The following is an 18,045-nucleotide window of genomic DNA, read 5'->3' as shown; positions in this document are numbered from 1 at the left end:
CTTGGTTGGGATTGTTTAGAGCCCTTTGAAGCTGCATTTAAACTGCATTTTGCAAGTTTGGGGACACCATTGAAGTCCACTATATGGAGAATGTTCCTGAAATGTTCCTGAAATCTCTTAAACAGCACTTAAAAAGACATTAGCTTGTTAAGTGATTTTACATACTTGAGTGTCTTGAGTATTTCAGGCTTCTCCCCCTCATTTTAATGGAAAATATGGACAGTCTAGTTTTATTTCTGTCCTTCCTGCCCAGCATGTTCTGCCTCTTCCCTTCTCTCCGCCTTTTGTTTCTTCCTCACACCCTTTGTTTTTGGATGAGGTGCTGGTTGTCTGGATGTAGTTGGATTCACTCTTGGCTTAGTGCTGCCTCCTGCCTGTTCCTCACCCAGGGTTTCATTTATTTATTTATTTATTTTATTCTTGGCTGTGGCGCCCTCTGGTGGCTGGTTAGAAGTGGTCTTCTATCTCACCAATGCATGGAATGGCTCAGCTTGAATTAAACCTGACCCTAGCTGGCTGTCTTTGCCTTGGCATCAACTAAAAGCTGTTTTGGATGAGTTCTGGTTGGAGGTTAAATGCCTGCAGGTGGAGGTGGAATGCTGAGCTCAAATTAGGCTGAATCAAACGTAATGTCTACTTGTCTCTCGTCTCAGCGTCACACCAAAGGCTCTCCGCACCTGCTCGCTCCTCCCCAAAACCAAAAGAGAGACTGCAGAGCCCTACGTCTCTACGAGGTAATGCACTAAGCAGGTCACCCAGACTCGGTCATGATACCAGATAGTCCTGGAAGTTTTTCCTTCTTGAAAACAGAGGTCTGGGTTATGGTTCAAAATTGAGTTCAAGAGTGATGGCTGATTATTTTTGTTATTTATTATTATTTTTGTTTGTTTTTTGTTTTGTTTTTATTTTACAAAAAGAATATGTTATTGCATATCAACCTGGTAGGTTTGGGAAAGGTTATATTTATTGAGGTAATATTAAAAAGGCAATGCAAATCCAAAATTTGTGTAGGACTGAATTTCAGGCCGTATGTTGATTTGGAGTGGCTTTTAAGAAAATTTGTGAATGTTGCTGTTTCTTTGCAGTGTTATAGGGTGAGTGGTGCTGTAGGTTGCTGTAGGTCTGCCCCCTTTTGGTACAAATGTGCTACGTCGTCTTATTAAATGAAACTGCTTAAACGTTGTCACCTAACCGAATGTACTAACAGTCTGTGAAGCCATCTGTCTAATTTTAATTATTTAATGCACTTTGGTTGCATTAAATAATGTTTGTCAGTCACACTTGCACTTTGAAAACAAATACATGATGGTGCCTGAGTCCTGAGCAATTCGACAGCTTTTGGAGCGGAAACAAACCCAACCCTCTCTTTTCCATCTTTTACCCAGTTCCTCTCTCGTGTTGCTTTGGAGAGGAAACAGATTTCAGTGAGTATATACACTGATGATGATGCAGCTTTTCAGTGCTGTGATATTTTATGTTGTGCAAGTGTGCGTGATTGGTAGATTGTGTTTGTACCTTGATTGTGTTTTTGCAACATGGGGACATTTGTATAACTAGTATTTTTGGAAATGTTTGTGAACACTAGTTGATCAAGGCTATCCATCCATTCTTCTTGTGCTTTATTTTCTGTCAGCTTTGTGTTGAATGTCATTAATGCTAGTGGTGTGCTCTGTGAATGTGGACGGTCTTCTGCGTGTTTCATAGGAGCGTGTGTGGTGGAGACTATTAATGTGTAGCTTTATGAATTAGAGTTTTCTAACTGCATTCTTTTAGTTTTTAGGGTTGCATCCATCGTTTTTCAGTATTATTTGTCATTATAATTCCATTTCCATTAACTCAGGACTGTGGTCCCATGAATGGCTTGTATCAGGTAGTATATAGATAGAAGATAAACTACTGAATAGAAGATCTGTCTTTTATTCAGTCGATAACGTTTTATCTTTTATGCAATATTCAGTTCCTTTACAGTTGCCTTTTTTGTTTTTGTTTTTTTGTTTTAAGATTCTGTCTTTCCCACTTATCTTCCATCTTTTTTTGTTTATTCCAGTGCCCTCTTCCAGTAAGTTGCGGACTCCTGCTGCTCCATCTCCCCTGGCTCTCCGTCAGCCCATGAAGGTTATGTCTAATCATGGTTCAGGCACAACCACGCCCACACGCTCTATTGCCCCACCCCGCAGCGGCCTGCCCCGCCCCGCCACCAATGCAGGAGGAGGTTTACCAGTGCCTCGCAGCAAACTGGTCCAGCCTGTGCGCAGGTACAGATTTTTATAACTCCATATGAACTTCAGGGCTGTCACTAATTACTATGTTGGTAATTGAGTATTCGGTCGATTATTCTGACAGTGAATTGAGTAATTGGATAATTATACTATTTTTTGCTTTTTTGAGATAATAAAAATAGAAATACGCAAACAATAGCCTTTAAAATTAATTAAATGCATAAATAATAGCAATGAGGTAAAAATAATTGGTTCAAAAGTAATCTCATGGCTTTACTGAACAAAACTGTGAAAACAGAACTAATGCACATTATGCATTATATCAAAGGCCTGCAGAGGGCGCCAACAGCATGACGATTGTTTTTACAATATATTGCGCAATCTAATTCTTGTTTAATATTGACTAAGCACTTAATTCAACTGTCCACTTAATCTTTAATATTTGACCATTTGTTTACGACAGAAATGCTAAAGCCACTGTCATTTTTTGAATATGTGGACATCAAAATTGGTAAACTCAGGGTTTGAGCTTTTATTTTGAAATCATAACGATCAGTTAGCATAGTTAATAAAAAAAAGATAATGATCTATTCTCTTCTGTTGGTGTAGGTTTATAAATGATTTACTTTACAAATCTGATGAAATGGTGCATGTTGCTCCTAGATGAACATCATAAACTCACAGCAATGTGCAGAGATGGAGTTTGAGATGCTTCACACATGTAAATCATAACAGTTGAGCAGCATTTATTGTGAACGGAGCTGCTTTGAGATGCACACATCGTTCGTACAAGGTGCTTAAGTACTTAAATTTGATTTTTTGAAATCTAAGGCCTGGAAATAACCTTGAAAATAGCAATAATCCTGAAGAGGTACTTGAAAAGTGCTTGAATTATTGAAAGACCTTGTATCTATGAAATAAGTATTTAATTTTTTTCAATAAGCACATCTTTTGATGCAAAAATCACACAATTCAAAACATATCATACCTTTTCGCTTATTTCAGTTAATGTCATAAATCTAGCGAGCTAAGCCAGTAGTAGTACTGACAATATTGTGTAAACATGGCCGAAGACATGAAAAGAGGAACAGACAAACTAATCAATTGAGTGAGTCATTTACACTGTAACCGCTCCGACTGATTCAAACTCATGACTTCAGACTTCAGATCAAATTAGGAGAGGCATTTATTTTCGAATTTCTACATCGCTTGTAAAGTTTTTCAAAAGCATGTAGTAATGGGTGAAACAGAGCTTTTTGAAACTCTGAATCAGTTAGACCATTGCGTTGCAAAATGATTCATTTCGAAGTGCTCCAATTGGATCACGTATCGTGAATTTTTTTCACATCGGGACTTCAAATCACATATTTCAAGTCATTTGATTTAGGTTGGAACTTCAAATCATGTATCACAACTTGCTTAATCTAGATCGGAACTTTGCGTGTCACTAATCATTTGATTCAGATCCGTGATTGAATTCAGAGCTTGTATCGCAAATCTTTTGAACGGGTTTGTGAATCATTTTACAAATGAAATGATGATTATCAAATGATACGCAATACGCGATTTGAAGTTTGAAGTTGCACAGTACTCAAAGTTCCAATTGGTAGACGAATGATTTGCAATCCGTGCTCCGAGTCCTGATCAGAAATGATGGTCCGCAAAAGATTAATGAGTGATCATGAATGATTAAGATCGGGACTTCGGAGTGTGGATAGCAGACCGTGTTTTTACAATAGTAAAAGAGTAGTATATTTTGTAATACTTTAGTACTCAGATACTTTGCATGTGCTTTACTTTATTTTTGCCATTGATAAGTGAGATCTCTAATTGAAGTCCTTGAAAATCAAAGAAGTAGGGCTTGAAAAGTTTTTAAAAATCCTGGAATTTCATTTTACAGTATCTGTAAGCCTGCGCACATAACCTTTACGCATTTAAATAACTGAAGCTGCATAATATATTTAACTGAATCGTGGTGTTTGTGAATTCAGAATAGTATTATGCTTTATTTTTTAAAAGGGTTAAATATATCACGTAGTCTTATAAAACGGTCTAATTTCCGGTACTTTGGCAGTTATTCGACACGGGCAAAATGCAATCGAGGATTTTTTTTTATCCACGAATCGAGGAATCGTGACAGCCCTAATAAACATATCGTAACATATGGAGTACATACTGAGAGTGTTGTTTGCTCCACAGGTCTCTGCCAGCTCCAAGGACATACAGCGGTATCAGAGATGAGAGCTGGAGAGAGGGCTGCTACTGAGCCCGCCCTGAACCAGCAGCACAAACGGGCTTTCAGTTCAACCTGGCACTTTATAGAGATACGTCTTTAACCCCCACAAATAAAGAGACACAATCTTCCAAACAAATTATTCTGTCCTATTTCAGTTGATATTGCAGAGCTCTCATCCCAGCAGGATAGATGTGGAAGGCAGGCTGGATGCCACAGAATGCCAAAAGAAAAAAAAAAAAAAAAAAAAACAGACTGGGATTTGCCTTCACCTACCAAACAGCACCTGTACTGCAAATGGCTCCAAATCCACAATCATGCTTGCAAGTCCCCCCAAAACCCACGCTGAACTGTAACAACAATAGTGGGCATCCCTTGTGAGCACATATAGATTTTGGCTCAAGTTGGAAAGGTTCATATGGTGACACAGAGTCCACATGGCAATTGCATTCAGCCAGAATGTCTTTCATATCTATGTGACCTCTTATTTATTTGAAATCATTATTTAAAATATTTCTTTCAAAGAGTATTCATACAGTATTTGGTCTTTATGAATATATATATGTTTACTGATCTTTATTTTTGGGCTTTTTATTTCTGAATGTCATTGTTAAACCTCAACTGCAAAGCTATGTTTCCAAAGCATTTTAAATGTTTGAATAATGGACACATACAGAGTCTCTGAACAAACGTATTTAGTTTGAGCCCTCAGATACACAGCAGGATTAAACAGTCAAGGATCAATGAGAAGTTCAAATTTCAAGTCAAATTTCATGAATTGTGTTTGTATGTCCTAACTTGAAATTGGGAAGTTCATTGAATATAAACGCCTGAGACTAATTTCATAAGGTGAACTGTTGTATTGTCAAACGTTGTTCATCGATTGATGTCCCAGTGATGATGTCTCAGTGGCAGGGGTCATAAAAAGATGTGGTTGTGTGGGTGAAGTGTAGTGCTTATGTACTATTAATTTTGGGAAATTCCTAGTCATGTTATTTGTCGTCATTCTCAGAGTGAAATAATTGAGGCCAAGAATTAAAATGGCGCTGAATGGGAGTGCCACTTGAACCGATGGACATGCACACTAGCATATTATAGAGACTGCGCAAGTTTGTTTTTTTGAAAATGAGTGCCTATAATTTATGAAATTCTGTGATTGCTACAAAAATTATTTTTTATTTTTTGCTTTGTGCCAATTGCTTTATTTCGCCAATATTATTTACTTCAGGGTTCTTTGCATTTCTTGCTCAAGTTTTGTTTGATTTTTGTAATTGCTTTGATAACATTTATATTTGCTTTTTTGTAACAAAGGTATGTTATAAAAGCCCCTTGATATTTATGACAAAATACTATGCGCTGAAAAGAGGCTTATTTATTAAACGGCGAGATGCCTCTGTGTGCTGAGATTTAGAGTTAGTGGGATGCTTGAGCCTAGTATGGTCATGAATACATGACATAAACATTTTGTGGATTGTTTTTTTTTGGTAAAGACTTTTATATCTCCACAAACATGATGCTCGGTTTCCCCTGCGTTGAATCATTTCAAATAAAAGTTGAAAAAAAGCTGTGTGGTCTGTCGTTTATTTGTCCATTATTTATTGATGTGCCAAAACTAAATGAAACCATAAACAGTTTATAACATTTGACTGTTGATCATAGACATATTGTGGGAAATTTTGAGATTGCAAATAACTGATTTGAGGTACATTACCAGTCAAAAGATTTTCAGATTTTTTGTATTTTTTTTTTTTTTTTAAATAAGTCTGTTCTGCTCACCAAGCCTGCATTTATTTGATCCTACATACAGCAAAAACAGTAAAAGTCTGAAATATTTTTACAATTGAAAACAACTGTTTTCCATTTGACTATATTTTAAAATGTAATTTATTTCTGGATTCAAAGCTAAATTTTCAGCATCATTAGTCCAGTCTTCAGTGACACATGATTATTACTTTTATTTAGCAAGGATGCTTTACATTGATCAAAAGTGATGATAAAGACATTTATAATGTTACAGGAGATTGCTATTTCAGATAGATGCTGTTTTTCTGAACTTTCTATTCATCAAAGAAACCCCCAAAAATTCGGCTGTTTCCAACATAATAATTATAATAAATGTTTTTGAGCAGCAAATCAGAATATTAGAATGATTTCTGAAGGATCATGTGACTGGAGTGATGATGCTGAAAATTCAGCATTAAAATCACAGGAATAAATTACATTTTAAAATATATTCCAATAGAAAACAGTTATTTTAAATGATGAAAATATTAAACAATTTTACTGTTTTTGCTGTACTTTGGAACAAATAAACGCAGGTTTGGTGAGCAGAAGAGACTTCTTAACAACAAAAAAAAAAACAATCTTACTGTTCAAAAATTTTTGACTGGTAGTGCATCTTTATAATCTAACATATTAGGAGATCTTAGGTCAAATTCAAAACTGGAAGTGTTCAAATAGTTTTTATTATCATAAAAATGATCTACAGTTGTTCAATTTTATTATTATTTAGTTTTTATTTTTCTATTATTTTATTATGTATGAGTGATAATGAAAATAGAAAACTCCAGATTTAAAAAAAGAATTTTGTTACAATTTTTAATGAACGTAAACAAGAAAATTAAATCATCTTTTTTTTGCAATGCACATTGCAAACTTTCACATGATCCATTTTTCTAAATCCAGTATGGTGAGTTGTGTTAAAAGTCCCCTCTTCCTCTTTTTTCCAGATCATGTTGTTTCTCTTACTCCGGCAGGCCCATTTCTTTGCGGGTGAGTGTTGCGATGACACGATCTTTCAGATTCTCTGGTGCAGCACATTTAGGCTCTGACTGCAGTGACTCCATGGTCAGTTTTCTCCACAGGTACTCTATTTTAGCATCACAATGCCAAGGGTTTAAGATCAGCTCCACCCAACTGGTATTAATGTCTAATGTGCCAGGGGACAGAAACTGCAGCCTGTTATCACTGAGGTCAACGTACTCCAAGCGCTTGAGCCCCTGGAATACAGTTGGCGGGAGACTATCCAATCTATTTTTCTGCAGGAAGATGTGAGTCAGGTTACCAGAGCGGCTAAAGGCTTTTACATCCAGGGATTGGATTTTGTTCTGGTCTGCATGAAGTCTCTCTAGAGCAGGGTGAGCGTCGAAACACCCAACTGGAAGCTCTTCGACTTTGTTCTGTGAGAGGTGCAGGACCTTTAGCTGACTCAGACTTTGGAGCTGGGCCATTGGGAATTTTATGAGATGGTTTCCGGACAAGTCCAACCAAGTAATATTGCTGTTGTTGGGCAACCAGTCCGGGTGGATGCTGGAGATGCGGTTGTCTTTCAACACCAGGTTGAGAAGTGGAGCGTGATGGAAAACATGAGCAGAGAGCTCTCGCAGTTCATTGTCTGAGCACAGTTTGGATGATAAGTGTTAGAAAACAATACAAACATATGTGACCTGCTACATCATTTTGATGTAGTTTTGGCTTTCGTAATTGTGACCCTGGAGCACAAAACTAGTCTTAAGTTGCTAGGGTATATTTGTAGAAATAGCCAAAAATACATTGTAAGGGTCAAAATTATTGATATTTCTTTTATGCCAAAAATCATTAGGAAAATAAGTAAAGATCATGTTCCATGAAGATATTTTGTAAAATTCCTACTGTAAATATATCAAAACGTAATTTTTGATTAGCATTGCTAAGAACTTCATTTAGACAACTTTTAAGGCGATTTTCTCAATATTTTGATTTTTTTTGCACCCTCAGATTCCATATATTGAAATAGTTGTATCTCTGCCAAATATTGTTCTATCCTAACAAATGATGTGTAAATCTCAACTTCGGAAAACTGACCCTTATGACTGCTTTTGTGGTTCAGGGTCACAATTTATTTTTGAGAAAATGGCTTCTTAAAAATCAAAAAAAAAATTCAGATATTTTAACAGAATTTGGATGTTTGTTGCATAAATTGAGTAAAAAATTAACAGTATTTACTATTTTAACGATATACTCCAGTTTAAATTTCTAACTAACGACCTATGGGCGGCTAAATGACTTCTGAGGTAAATGTAAAGTAGCGTGACATGTTTTCACAAAGCAGTTTTTGTCGTTTTCCGCGGTTTAAACATTATATGAGAAACGATATATTTTTGTAAGTTGTGTTCATAAAAATAATCTGATATCCATTAATAGTTTTCGTTTTCGTAAAGTAAAAGAGATTTTAGATTTTCGCGCCCTTGGCGTCGCGATGTAATTTGAACTGAAGCGATATTTAACGGCACATAAAAGATCGTCAAAACGATATTGGTTGGTTGAATATTGTAATTAAAAAATACATTGTGTGAAAGATTAGACTTTGTTTTATAAACAGTATAATAAAATGAATACAAAAAGCGTTTAGAGAATCCTATCATTTTGACATACATTCACTCACCTGTGAGGTCTATAGTGTGCAGGTAATGAAGGCCCTTTAGAAGATCTGCTGGTAAGCTGCTCAGTTTGTTGCCGGGCAGGTGTAACTCCTCCAGCAGCGGGATGGCTGTCAAGTGTTGAGAGGTCAGCACGCTCAGGTTGGTGAACTGAATGGTTAAGGAGGTGGTGTTGCTTGGGAGACCGTCTCCAGGGAAATGAGAGAGGCCAGCATCAGGACACACAACTTCAGTTGTTTTGGCGCTGAAGTGGCACGTACATCGCTTTGGACACGAGAGGGCGTCACGGCAACAGATGACGAGCATCACCGCGAGCGCGTGCACGAGCCAGGAATTCATCCTCACGACTTCAAAAGATTTAAAGCTTAAATTATTTTCTCACATAAACTTTTTTTTTTTTTTTTAACTCGGAACAGACATAATTTATGGACTACTACTTGATTACTACTTCATACTATCACGTAGAATGTACTTTGACGCAGTTCCCTGACTGAAGAAGAATGTCTAAAATAATAAAACATCAATAAAACGACATCTTACCTTCTAGTTTTATTGTTTAGATGTCCAGTTAATCCAAAAATCTGATCATTCCCTTTTATATATCCTATCTGTGTGTGACTCCAGCACTGCTTACTGGAAAATAGAGCAGTCAGAGAAAACCCGTCACTTATGTAAATAACAAGAACATCACGTCTCTGGCCATGACTAAAGGGTGAAAGTACACACGACGTATTTAAAAACTTAATTTCAAATAGCTGAAGTATTGGGGAGTCACACTGGCTGTTGTATCAATAAAAGTAAAAAAAAAAAAAAGCAAATAGCTTATGTACTGGGGTATAAAATGTCAAATCTTCGTGTAAAATTGGGAAATGTTTATATTGAATGCTTCATAACATCCAAGTATTGAATCAATACATGTAAATGATTGATGTGCATCAGCGTTGCACAATGAACCAGAGGTTTGCACAACAAATGTTCTACACAAATGGACACAAGTTTTCATTTCAAATCATGTTAAATACATATAACAGCTGTCCCAATGATTTGTTTATTGTCCTCTGAATGATCAGCCTCGACACATCAACTTATTTTCCTTCTTTAAAAGCATTTTGTTACTCTTTGAAAGAGATTTCAGAAAATAATTCTTAAATAGCATGCGTGTGTAGACGGCAAATGTGAGTGGATATGAAATATTATTAGGCAGTGATGGTACTTGGAGATATTTTTTATAAAATCTAAAATCTATATATTTCAAAATGGGACGTAATAATAATAAGCATTATTCAAGCCAATAATAATCAGTTACAAATACTTGTATCTTTAGTAGTAACTTTAAGTTACTAGGTGTTACAGAGAAAATGCCTGTATATGAGTATGAGTATGGGGTGAAGCTAATGGTTGAAAACTTCTATTTTGGATGCGATTAAGCGCAATTAATCATTTGACAGCACTATTTTTTTTTTATTAATCAAAGATATATAATGTAATAGATGTAAGAGGTAGACCAATATCTATTCTATTATTTTACATATATGGATAGCCTACATATATATATTTACATACGTTTTGTAATTCCTGTTTTCCCCTGTTAAAAATCAATAAAAACCAACTAAACAAACAAACATTTCACTTATATGGACATGCAGTGACAAATTATTTATTAAAAGTATGAGACAATAACTAAGAAAGAAACAAAGAAAGAAAAAGAAATTAACGGTCTAAGTTTTTGTTTAAATTGTTTAAATATATACATGCATGTTTGCCTTATATATATATATCTTCTTATATAATGAATATAGGGTACACAGTACACCCACATATATTATGTAAACAAAAACTTTTATTTTGGATGCGATTAATCGCGATTATAATTGCTTGACAGCACTAAAAAAACTTTGTCAGTGGAAAACAATTTAATATTTGGTACAGCTAACATGCATCTTTACATATGAGATGTATGAGTAAGAATTTCAACTGCCAGTCTCCAAGAGGACCCTAAAATGTAAAGTTCTCTTTTATGTTTAGATGTTTTTTCCACCTAAAATATTGGTGTTGATGAAGAAAAAAAGCTGATGGACACGTCACCTGTTGTTAGTTAAATATACCAAAACACATTTTCTCTCACGCAAACAAATGAACTCCAATGTGTTTTTTTTTTCTTCCTAAAATGCGCCTCAGTTTCTGAGTTAATAGGTCTGAATGGCGCCTGTAATGGCTCTTAGTGACGCGCGCTTCGCGCCAAACCCCTCCCGGTGGCACGGCGCGCTCCTCGCTGGACAGCCCAGTGTCCCTCAGTCACTGCTAACAGTCATACAATGATTCTGCGCCGCTAGGGGACCGTGCGCCTTTCTCCTCAGTTCAGGGAGGGGACACCAGCGGAGACCGAAGGATCCTTTGGAGAGCTCCAGTCCCCTGGAGACGCGATGGAGACCTCCAGCAGAGTGCCGAGCACCGCCGCGCTCACGCAACTTCTGAACTTCACAGAGGATCGCGTCAGCTTCTCGGAAAGTCCTTCCATGGCAGGTTTGCGCGCCACAGAAGAGCCGCTTTCACTTGTGCTCAGCAGATTCAGGACTGATGTGGCTCCAGCGGGGCTTCTGGCAGGTCCGTTCTCGCCCTCTGAAGAGCCCACTCACCTCATTGTGGCTTTCTGGGATTCACCATTGAGTCACGGGATTAACGTGTTTGTTGGCTTTGTCCTGTGCTTCACCATGCTGGGGCTTGGGTGCACGGTGGAGCTCAGTCAGCTCAGTCAGCACATCCGAAAGCCCATAGGAGTCCTACTGGCGGTGGTGTGCCAGTTTGTCCTCATGCCCCTAATCGCCTTCCTCCTGGCTCTGGCCTTCTCCCTCAACGATGTGGCCGCTATGGCTGTGCTGCTGTGCGGCTGTTGCCCTGGAGGAAACCTCTCCAACATCATGACACTGCTCGCCAACGGAGAGATGAATCTCAGGTAGATGTCGGATGATGTAAAATGTCAAATAAAATGTAAAAATTGTGATGATGCGTTCATTATAAAATTTTGAATTTATCATATGGCCCCGGACCACAAAATCAGTCATAAGGGTGAATTTTTTAAAATTTAGATTAATACATCTGAAAGCTGTATAAATAAGCTTTTCATTGATGTATGGTTTATGATAATATTCGAGATACAACTATTTGAAAATCTGGAATCTGAGGATGCAAAAATAAATAAATAAATAAAAAATAAAAAACTGAAAAAGCCTTTAAAGTTGTCCAAATTAAGTTTGTAGCAATGCATATTACGAATCAAAAATTAAGTTTTGATTTATTTATAGTAGGAAACTGACAAAATGTCTTTATGTAACATGATCTTTACTTACTATCCTAATAATTGTTGGCATAAAGGAAAAATCGATAATTTTGACCCATACAATGTATTGTTGGCTATTGCTACAAATATACCTGTGCTACTTATGACTGGTTTTGTGGTCCAGGGTCACATGTGACAAATGCCAAATTTTGTATATATATATATATATATATAGTGTTTTATTTTATTTTATATATATTTTTATATATTTATGGTGAATAAGATATTACCATGATGTCTTCATTATATAGTTTTGAAAATATAATAAAAATCAATATAATAATAATAAAAAAAATAATAAAATATAGAATAAAATATATCAGAAAATTAAAATAAAATGTATATTTATAGATTTTTAACAAGTGTTTTTGCACAGATTTTTGCATGTATCTCATTTTTTTATTTTTTCATTCTAACTTAACGTCAATATGAAGATATGCATTAAGGTATTATACTGAGTGCATAGTGCACAGAAACTAAATAAAGGTCAGAATAATATGCTGATTTATTTGGCTGTCTTTGGCTTTATTTTCCAGCATCATCATGACAATCTCCTCCACTATTCTGGCGCTCGTGCTCATGCCGCTGTGTCTGTGGATGTACAGTCGCGCGTGGATCAACACACCCGTTGTGAACCTTCTGCCCTTCGGCCCGATCATCCTCACCCTCTGCAGCACCCTCATTCCCATCGGATTCGGGGTCTGGCTTAGATATCGCTATACTCGCGCGGCTGAAATCATCATCAAGGTGACTCAATGCAAAAAAATCTCATCAGCTGTCTAAAAGTTGTTCAGCGTAGTGCCAAGGCTATGCATGTTTCCTATTAAGAAAAGGAACCTGATCAGACTACGTTGATTTGATTTGGAGTAGTCACTTCATGATAAAACTAAATGATTTAGATTTCTGCTGTCATTTGTTAAATATCACTGGTTGTGATGGGTTGCATATGTCGCTTTCATGTCCACCATCTCTGGCCATTAAACTGAGACTGAAGTGCCCAGGGCGAGGTGGCGTCACATGCGCGCATGGGTTCCTCCTTTCAGTTGAGCTTATCTAAGAACAGCCTGGTAAGGGCACAGTGGCGACTGTGAGATAGAGAGATGTGGGAGGGGAGGGGAGAGGAGGGCTGACAGAGAGTGTGATAAAGGAATAGAGGCAGTTGGGGGTGCAGCACATTAAGTGGAGTGGATAAAAGTGGGCTGATTTGTCACTCGTGGCTTGCACTTTTCTCCTCTAGTAGTATCATCATGTATCTCTCGGTGTAATTCACTCCTTTCAGGATTCATTCCCCAGGTCACAGCTAGCTAAATATGTCACATCAGTTGTTCCCAGTCGCTTTATTAATGAAAACCCTTTATAGATAATTGCTGCCCGCTGAGTCATGTTACACAATGTCATTTTCTCTTATTTTCTTGACCAGAGTAATGTCTAGCAATTACATCATACGTGATTGTGATTACACTTGTACCTTGGGAGGAACCTCAGGTTAGTCTACTATTAACATGGAAGGCATTCAAAAGATGGTTTATTAAAAATTGTTTAATGTTTAAAATATTCAGAACATTAAGAAAATGCATTCAGACCACCAATACAATTAAAAATGATTATAATTATGTCCATTAGACCAAAAAAATCTATTCATAATATTTTAGAATATGTCCATTCAACGCATAAAAAGAAATAATTATATTCTGATAATATTTCCACTATGCACAATATAAAAATATACATAATGAGAATATTTTCATTAGACCAAGAATCAGTATCAAGATCAATATTGAGAATATATCCATTACACCAAAAATATAAAGCAAAAATATTATGAGAATATCCATTAGGCCCATAAAAGAAGAGAAAAATATTGTAAGAATATTTTAATTAGAACCAGAATATAAAGAAGAAAATATTGTGAGACTATGTCCATTAAACCCTGAATATAAAGTTAAAATACTGCATGAACATTTTCATTAGACCCAAAGTATAAAGTGAAAATATTATGAGAATATGTCCATTAGACCCATAAAAAATAAAAAATATTTTCATTAGATCCATAATACAAAGAAAAATATTATGAAAATATACCAGTTAGACCAATGAAAGAAAATAAAAATATTGTGAGAATATTTTTTATTAGATCCAGTATATAAAGTAAAATTATTGTGAGAAAAGTCCATTAGACCCAGAATCCAAAATAAAATTATGTTCATTAGAAATAAATGAAAAATATTATGAGAATATATCCATCGAACCTAGAAATTAAAGTAAAAAATTGAGAATATTTTTATTAGACCCAAAATATAAAGTAAAAATATTATGAGAATGTCCATTAAACCCAGAATATAAAGTAAAACATTGTGAGAATATTTTTATTAGACCCAAAATATAAAGTAAAAATATTATGAGAATATCTATTAGACCCATAAAAGAAAATAAAAATATTGTGAGAATATTTTCATTAGATCCAGAATATGAATTAAAAAAGTATGGGAATCTGTCCGTTAAACCCATAAAAGAAAATAAAAATACTGTAAGAATATTTTAATTAGATCTGGAATATAAATTAAAAATACTGAAAGAGCAGGTCCATTAGATGCAGAACCTAAAAGAAAACAATTGTCAGAATATGTCCATCAGACTCAAAAAATATAATATGAGAATATATTTATTTGACCTAGAAAACATAATATTGTGAGAATGTCTATTAGACCCATTAAAAAAAAATTAAAATCCAAAATATAAAAAAAAAAAAGAATATGTCCATTAATAAATAAAATAAAGAGCATTCCATCAAATAAAAAATATACTTGGGGAAAATAGATTCCTAAAATAAAATATTGTGAGAATATGTTGATTAGACTCGTAAAATAAAATTGCTGTAATAGCTGTTTAGAGGACTTACCTGTGTTTCTGCTCCAGGTGTCTCTGTGGTCTCTCCTGGTCACTCTGCTGATGCTCTTCATCATGACTGGAACTATGCTAGGCCCAGAGTTGCTGGCCACCATCCCTGCCTCCGTCTACCTGGTGGCCGTACTCATGCCCATGGCCGGCTACGCGGCAGGATACGGCCTGGCGACGCTCTTCGATCTCCCCCACAACAGTCGGAGGACTGTGTCTTTAGAGACCGGCTGTCAGAACGTGCAGCTCTGCACGGCCATCCTGAAGCTGGCGTTCCCTCCGCAGCTGATGGGAGGCATGTACATGTTTCCTCTGCTGTACGCGCTCTTCCAGGCAGCAGAGGCCGGTGTCTTCGTTCTGGTTTACCGCATGTACAGGAAAGAGGTATTACATAAACAGGACCTCATGAAGGATGACGACGATGATACAAACATATCCTACAAGAGAATGAAGGAAGAAGATGTGGCGTTTGATTCTACGTACGGTGCGGTAACAGTGAGCGACCCCAATGTCATCGTGTTGGAGTCTCAGGATGGTGCTGGAAGCCCTACGCCTGTATAAGGGAACAAAAACAACTGACTTGAGACTTACTAAAGACACTGGACCTGTGTATTTACATTAGGATTTATTCATGCCATCACTCACTGTTGAATTTCTTACTAATCACACAGCATTATAACTAATACGTGCCAAAAATGATTGCAAGACTGTGAAAATGGAAACTAATATCATCACACAGTGGCCATACTAAAGTCGAATATCCAAGCCAATGTTAAATCTTTATCTAAACATACTTGCCATTCAGTGGAGTTTTTCTAAAATTAGCATAAAATATATTTAAAATATCACATATAAGATAAATAGAATTATACATATAGAGAGGGAGCAAGACATATTTTATATATTTTTTATTATAGAATATATATAGACCACATAAAATATAGTTAATTTGATCATACATTTATTAATTCTTCCCTTCTGTCATTCATGAATTCATCCAAATAATGTAATAGTGAAAGCCATTTTTAGTATGCAAATTACACACCATTAATATAGATCGATGCTGCTGTTTGTAAATGAATCAGCGCTATTACCTCAGTAAATGGATTACGTTGGCTGATTTGATTATGTGGACCAAGAGGATGAGAAGAATGACTCACATCGCACGTGGTACGTATGCTGGCTTTATATTGCACATCACCCACTGTCAGTCTGCTTCTGTTTCCTAAACTGAAAAAAAAAAAACGTTTTCCAAGTTTACTGCTTTAAAAAGTGAAAATTTGCAGGAGTACCATTGCTTGACATGACAAATACCAAAGGCTACAACAATGTCAGTGTGAGATCATAACAAATGTGATTTTGAAAACAGAATAAATGCCTATGGCAATAAAAACAGACTTTATGTAAAATAAGGATTATTCTGGACAAGAAGTGATCTCGCGATAGTTTCCATCTGATCATATCTGAATATGCAATCCATATCTGTATTTGAAATGAAAATATTGTACATGTTTGTCAGAATATGTGAAAATGTCTGCAAGATGAATAAATGTTTACGTCAAGCATGTAATATTATATCTTTTGTTTCTACAATATTTCTGCCAGACTGGTATAACAAATATATATTATAGATATTTCACTCACAGAGACATTTATTAATGTAAAACTAGATGAGGAATTTTGTAGACAAACTTCAAGTTGGCTTGAAAAAGCCTAGCCAGGAAGTTTAAAGCAGTTTTAAAACAAAACCAGCTTCAGCAGTTGATTTACAGAAAACAGCTAATACCCTGTAAAACCACCTTAAACCAGCTGATTTAAAAAAAACAGCCTTAAACCAGTTAAAACTGGCTGTTTTAACAACAACAGCAAAAAAAAAACAGCTAAAAAGCAGCTAAAATCAGCATATTTTGCAAAAAAACAGCTTAAACACTATAGCTATAACCAGTCGATTTAGCAAAAAACAGCTAAAACCAGTTGATTTAGAAAAAAACAAGTTAAAACCAGATGTTTTAACCAGTGTTGGGGGTAACGCATTACAAGCAACGCGAGTTACGTAATAATACTACTTTTTTCAAGTAACTAGTAAAGTAACGCATTACTTTTGAATTTCTAAGAAAATATCAGAGTTACTTTTTCCCAGTAAGTCAGTTTTTTCCCATTTACTGATTGACAAGTCTCCTGTCGGGAAATTGGGAGTAAACATGATGTTACTGTATTCTAGACTAAATGTGAACATGCATTAATTAATCTCACTCACAAAAAACAGATTCAGTATTCCTCAAAATTAACAAAAACAGTGAAATGCAAACTCAGAATATGAGGCAACCCTGCAATAATTAAATATGTTAAATAAAACAAATATCCTTTATGTATTTAATCCCATTTTATTAACCAGTGTCTTTGCTGCTGACTTTCGATGATGCAATTCAACCATACTCCTGCATAAATTAACTTTTCTTTCAGCCTGAGGTGAATTCATTTCACTTTTGGTGTAAAAGGGCTTTTACACTAGAACTGTTTTATATTAAAAACAAAGAAGCAAGCCCTGCCTAGATTTAAAAAGTAACGTAACGCATTACTTGTCAAAAAAAGTAACGTAATTAGTTACTTTTTCAGAGATAATGCAAAATTGTAATGCATTACCTTTAAAAGTAATTTTCCCCAACACTGGTTTTAACAACAACAAAAACAGCTAAAACCAGTTGATTTAGAAAAACAGCTAAAACCAGTCGATTTAGCAAAAAAACAAACAAACAAAAACAGCTGAAACCAGTGATTTAGAAAAAAAAAATGCTAAAAATCAAGTGAAAATCAAATGTGTTAACAAAAAAACATCTAAAAAACAGCTAAAACCAAGGACCAGTTGTTCAAAAGTAATCTGATTGGATTTTGGCCGTCGGATTGGATCAAATCTTTAAAAAGGGCTGAACCAAAGGAAAAAAA

General features: G+C 35.7%; 3 protein-coding genes across 6 annotated transcripts in view; 2 read left to right on the top strand and 1 right to left on the bottom strand.

Annotated features, from left to right (window-relative positions):
* slain2 (SLAIN motif family, member 2) overlaps positions 1–5,762 on the top strand; it is a 30,964-nt gene extending 25,202 nt beyond the window's left edge. The window contains exons 7-10 of one of the 4 annotated variants that reach the window (XM_051138247.1): positions 654–734; positions 1,386–1,424; positions 2,048–2,255; positions 4,419–5,762. In XM_051138247.1, the coding sequence (XP_050994204.1) occupies positions 654–734; positions 1,386–1,424; positions 2,048–2,255; positions 4,419–4,485 (395 nt within the window). In that variant the 3' untranslated portion in view covers positions 4,486–5,762. The remainder of the gene's footprint in view (positions 1–653; positions 735–1,385; positions 1,425–2,047; positions 2,256–4,418) is intronic. The other 3 variants (XM_051138249.1, XM_051138248.1, XM_051138251.1) reach the window with 3 other exon arrangements.
* A 1,276-nt stretch (positions 5,763–7,038) lies between these two features.
* si:dkey-90m5.4 (leucine-rich alpha-2-glycoprotein) lies at positions 7,039–9,572 on the bottom strand. Its single transcript, XM_051138253.1, has 3 exons — positions 9,411–9,572; positions 8,876–9,217; positions 7,039–7,846 (listed from the first exon to the last, which is right to left on the bottom strand). Exons 2-3 carry the CDS (start codon positions 9,207–9,209, stop codon positions 7,197–7,199), a joined length of 984 nt encoding a protein of 327 aa, XP_050994210.1. The 5' UTR covers positions 9,210–9,217; positions 9,411–9,572; the 3' UTR covers positions 7,039–7,196.
* Positions 9,573–11,057: 1,485 nt separating this feature from the next.
* On the top strand, positions 11,058–16,685 carry slc10a4 (solute carrier family 10 member 4). Its single transcript, XM_051138252.1, has 3 exons — positions 11,058–11,823; positions 12,744–12,954; positions 15,124–16,685. The coding sequence occupies exons 1-3, from the start codon at positions 11,294–11,296 to the stop codon at positions 15,661–15,663; spliced, it is 1,281 nt and encodes a 426-aa protein (XP_050994209.1). The 5' UTR covers positions 11,058–11,293; the 3' UTR covers positions 15,664–16,685.
* The last annotated feature ends 1,360 nt before the right edge of the window (positions 16,686–18,045 follow it).

Source organism: Labeo rohita, chromosome 20 (genome assembly GCF_022985175.1).
Source record: "Labeo rohita strain BAU-BD-2019 chromosome 20, IGBB_LRoh.1.0, whole genome shotgun sequence".
NCBI classification, from domain to species: Eukaryota; Metazoa; Chordata; class Actinopteri; order Cypriniformes; family Cyprinidae; genus Labeo; species Labeo rohita.
The sequence above is the reverse complement of the archived record's forward strand: the minus strand, read 5'-3'. Positions and strand labels throughout refer to the sequence as shown.

Excerpts from the sequence above, each read along its gene's own strand:
- si:dkey-90m5.4 (XM_051138253.1), bottom strand. The coding sequence starts at position 9,209 with ATGAATTCCTGGCTCGTGCACGCGCTCGCGGTGATGCTCGTCATCTGT. Across the intron at positions 7,847-8,875 it reads GCACACTATAGACCTCACAG|ACAATGAACTGCGAGAGCTC; the intron begins GTGAGTGAATGT and ends AACTGTGCTCAG.
- slc10a4 (XM_051138252.1), top strand. The coding sequence starts at position 11,294 with ATGGAGACCTCCAGCAGAGTGCCGAGCACCGCCGCGCTCACGCAACTT. Across the intron at positions 11,824-12,743 it reads AACGGAGAGATGAATCTCAG|CATCATCATGACAATCTCCT; the intron begins GTAGATGTCGGA and ends TTTATTTTCCAG. Across the intron at positions 12,955-15,123 it reads CGGCTGAAATCATCATCAAG|GTGTCTCTGTGGTCTCTCCT; the intron begins GTGACTCAATGC and ends TTTCTGCTCCAG.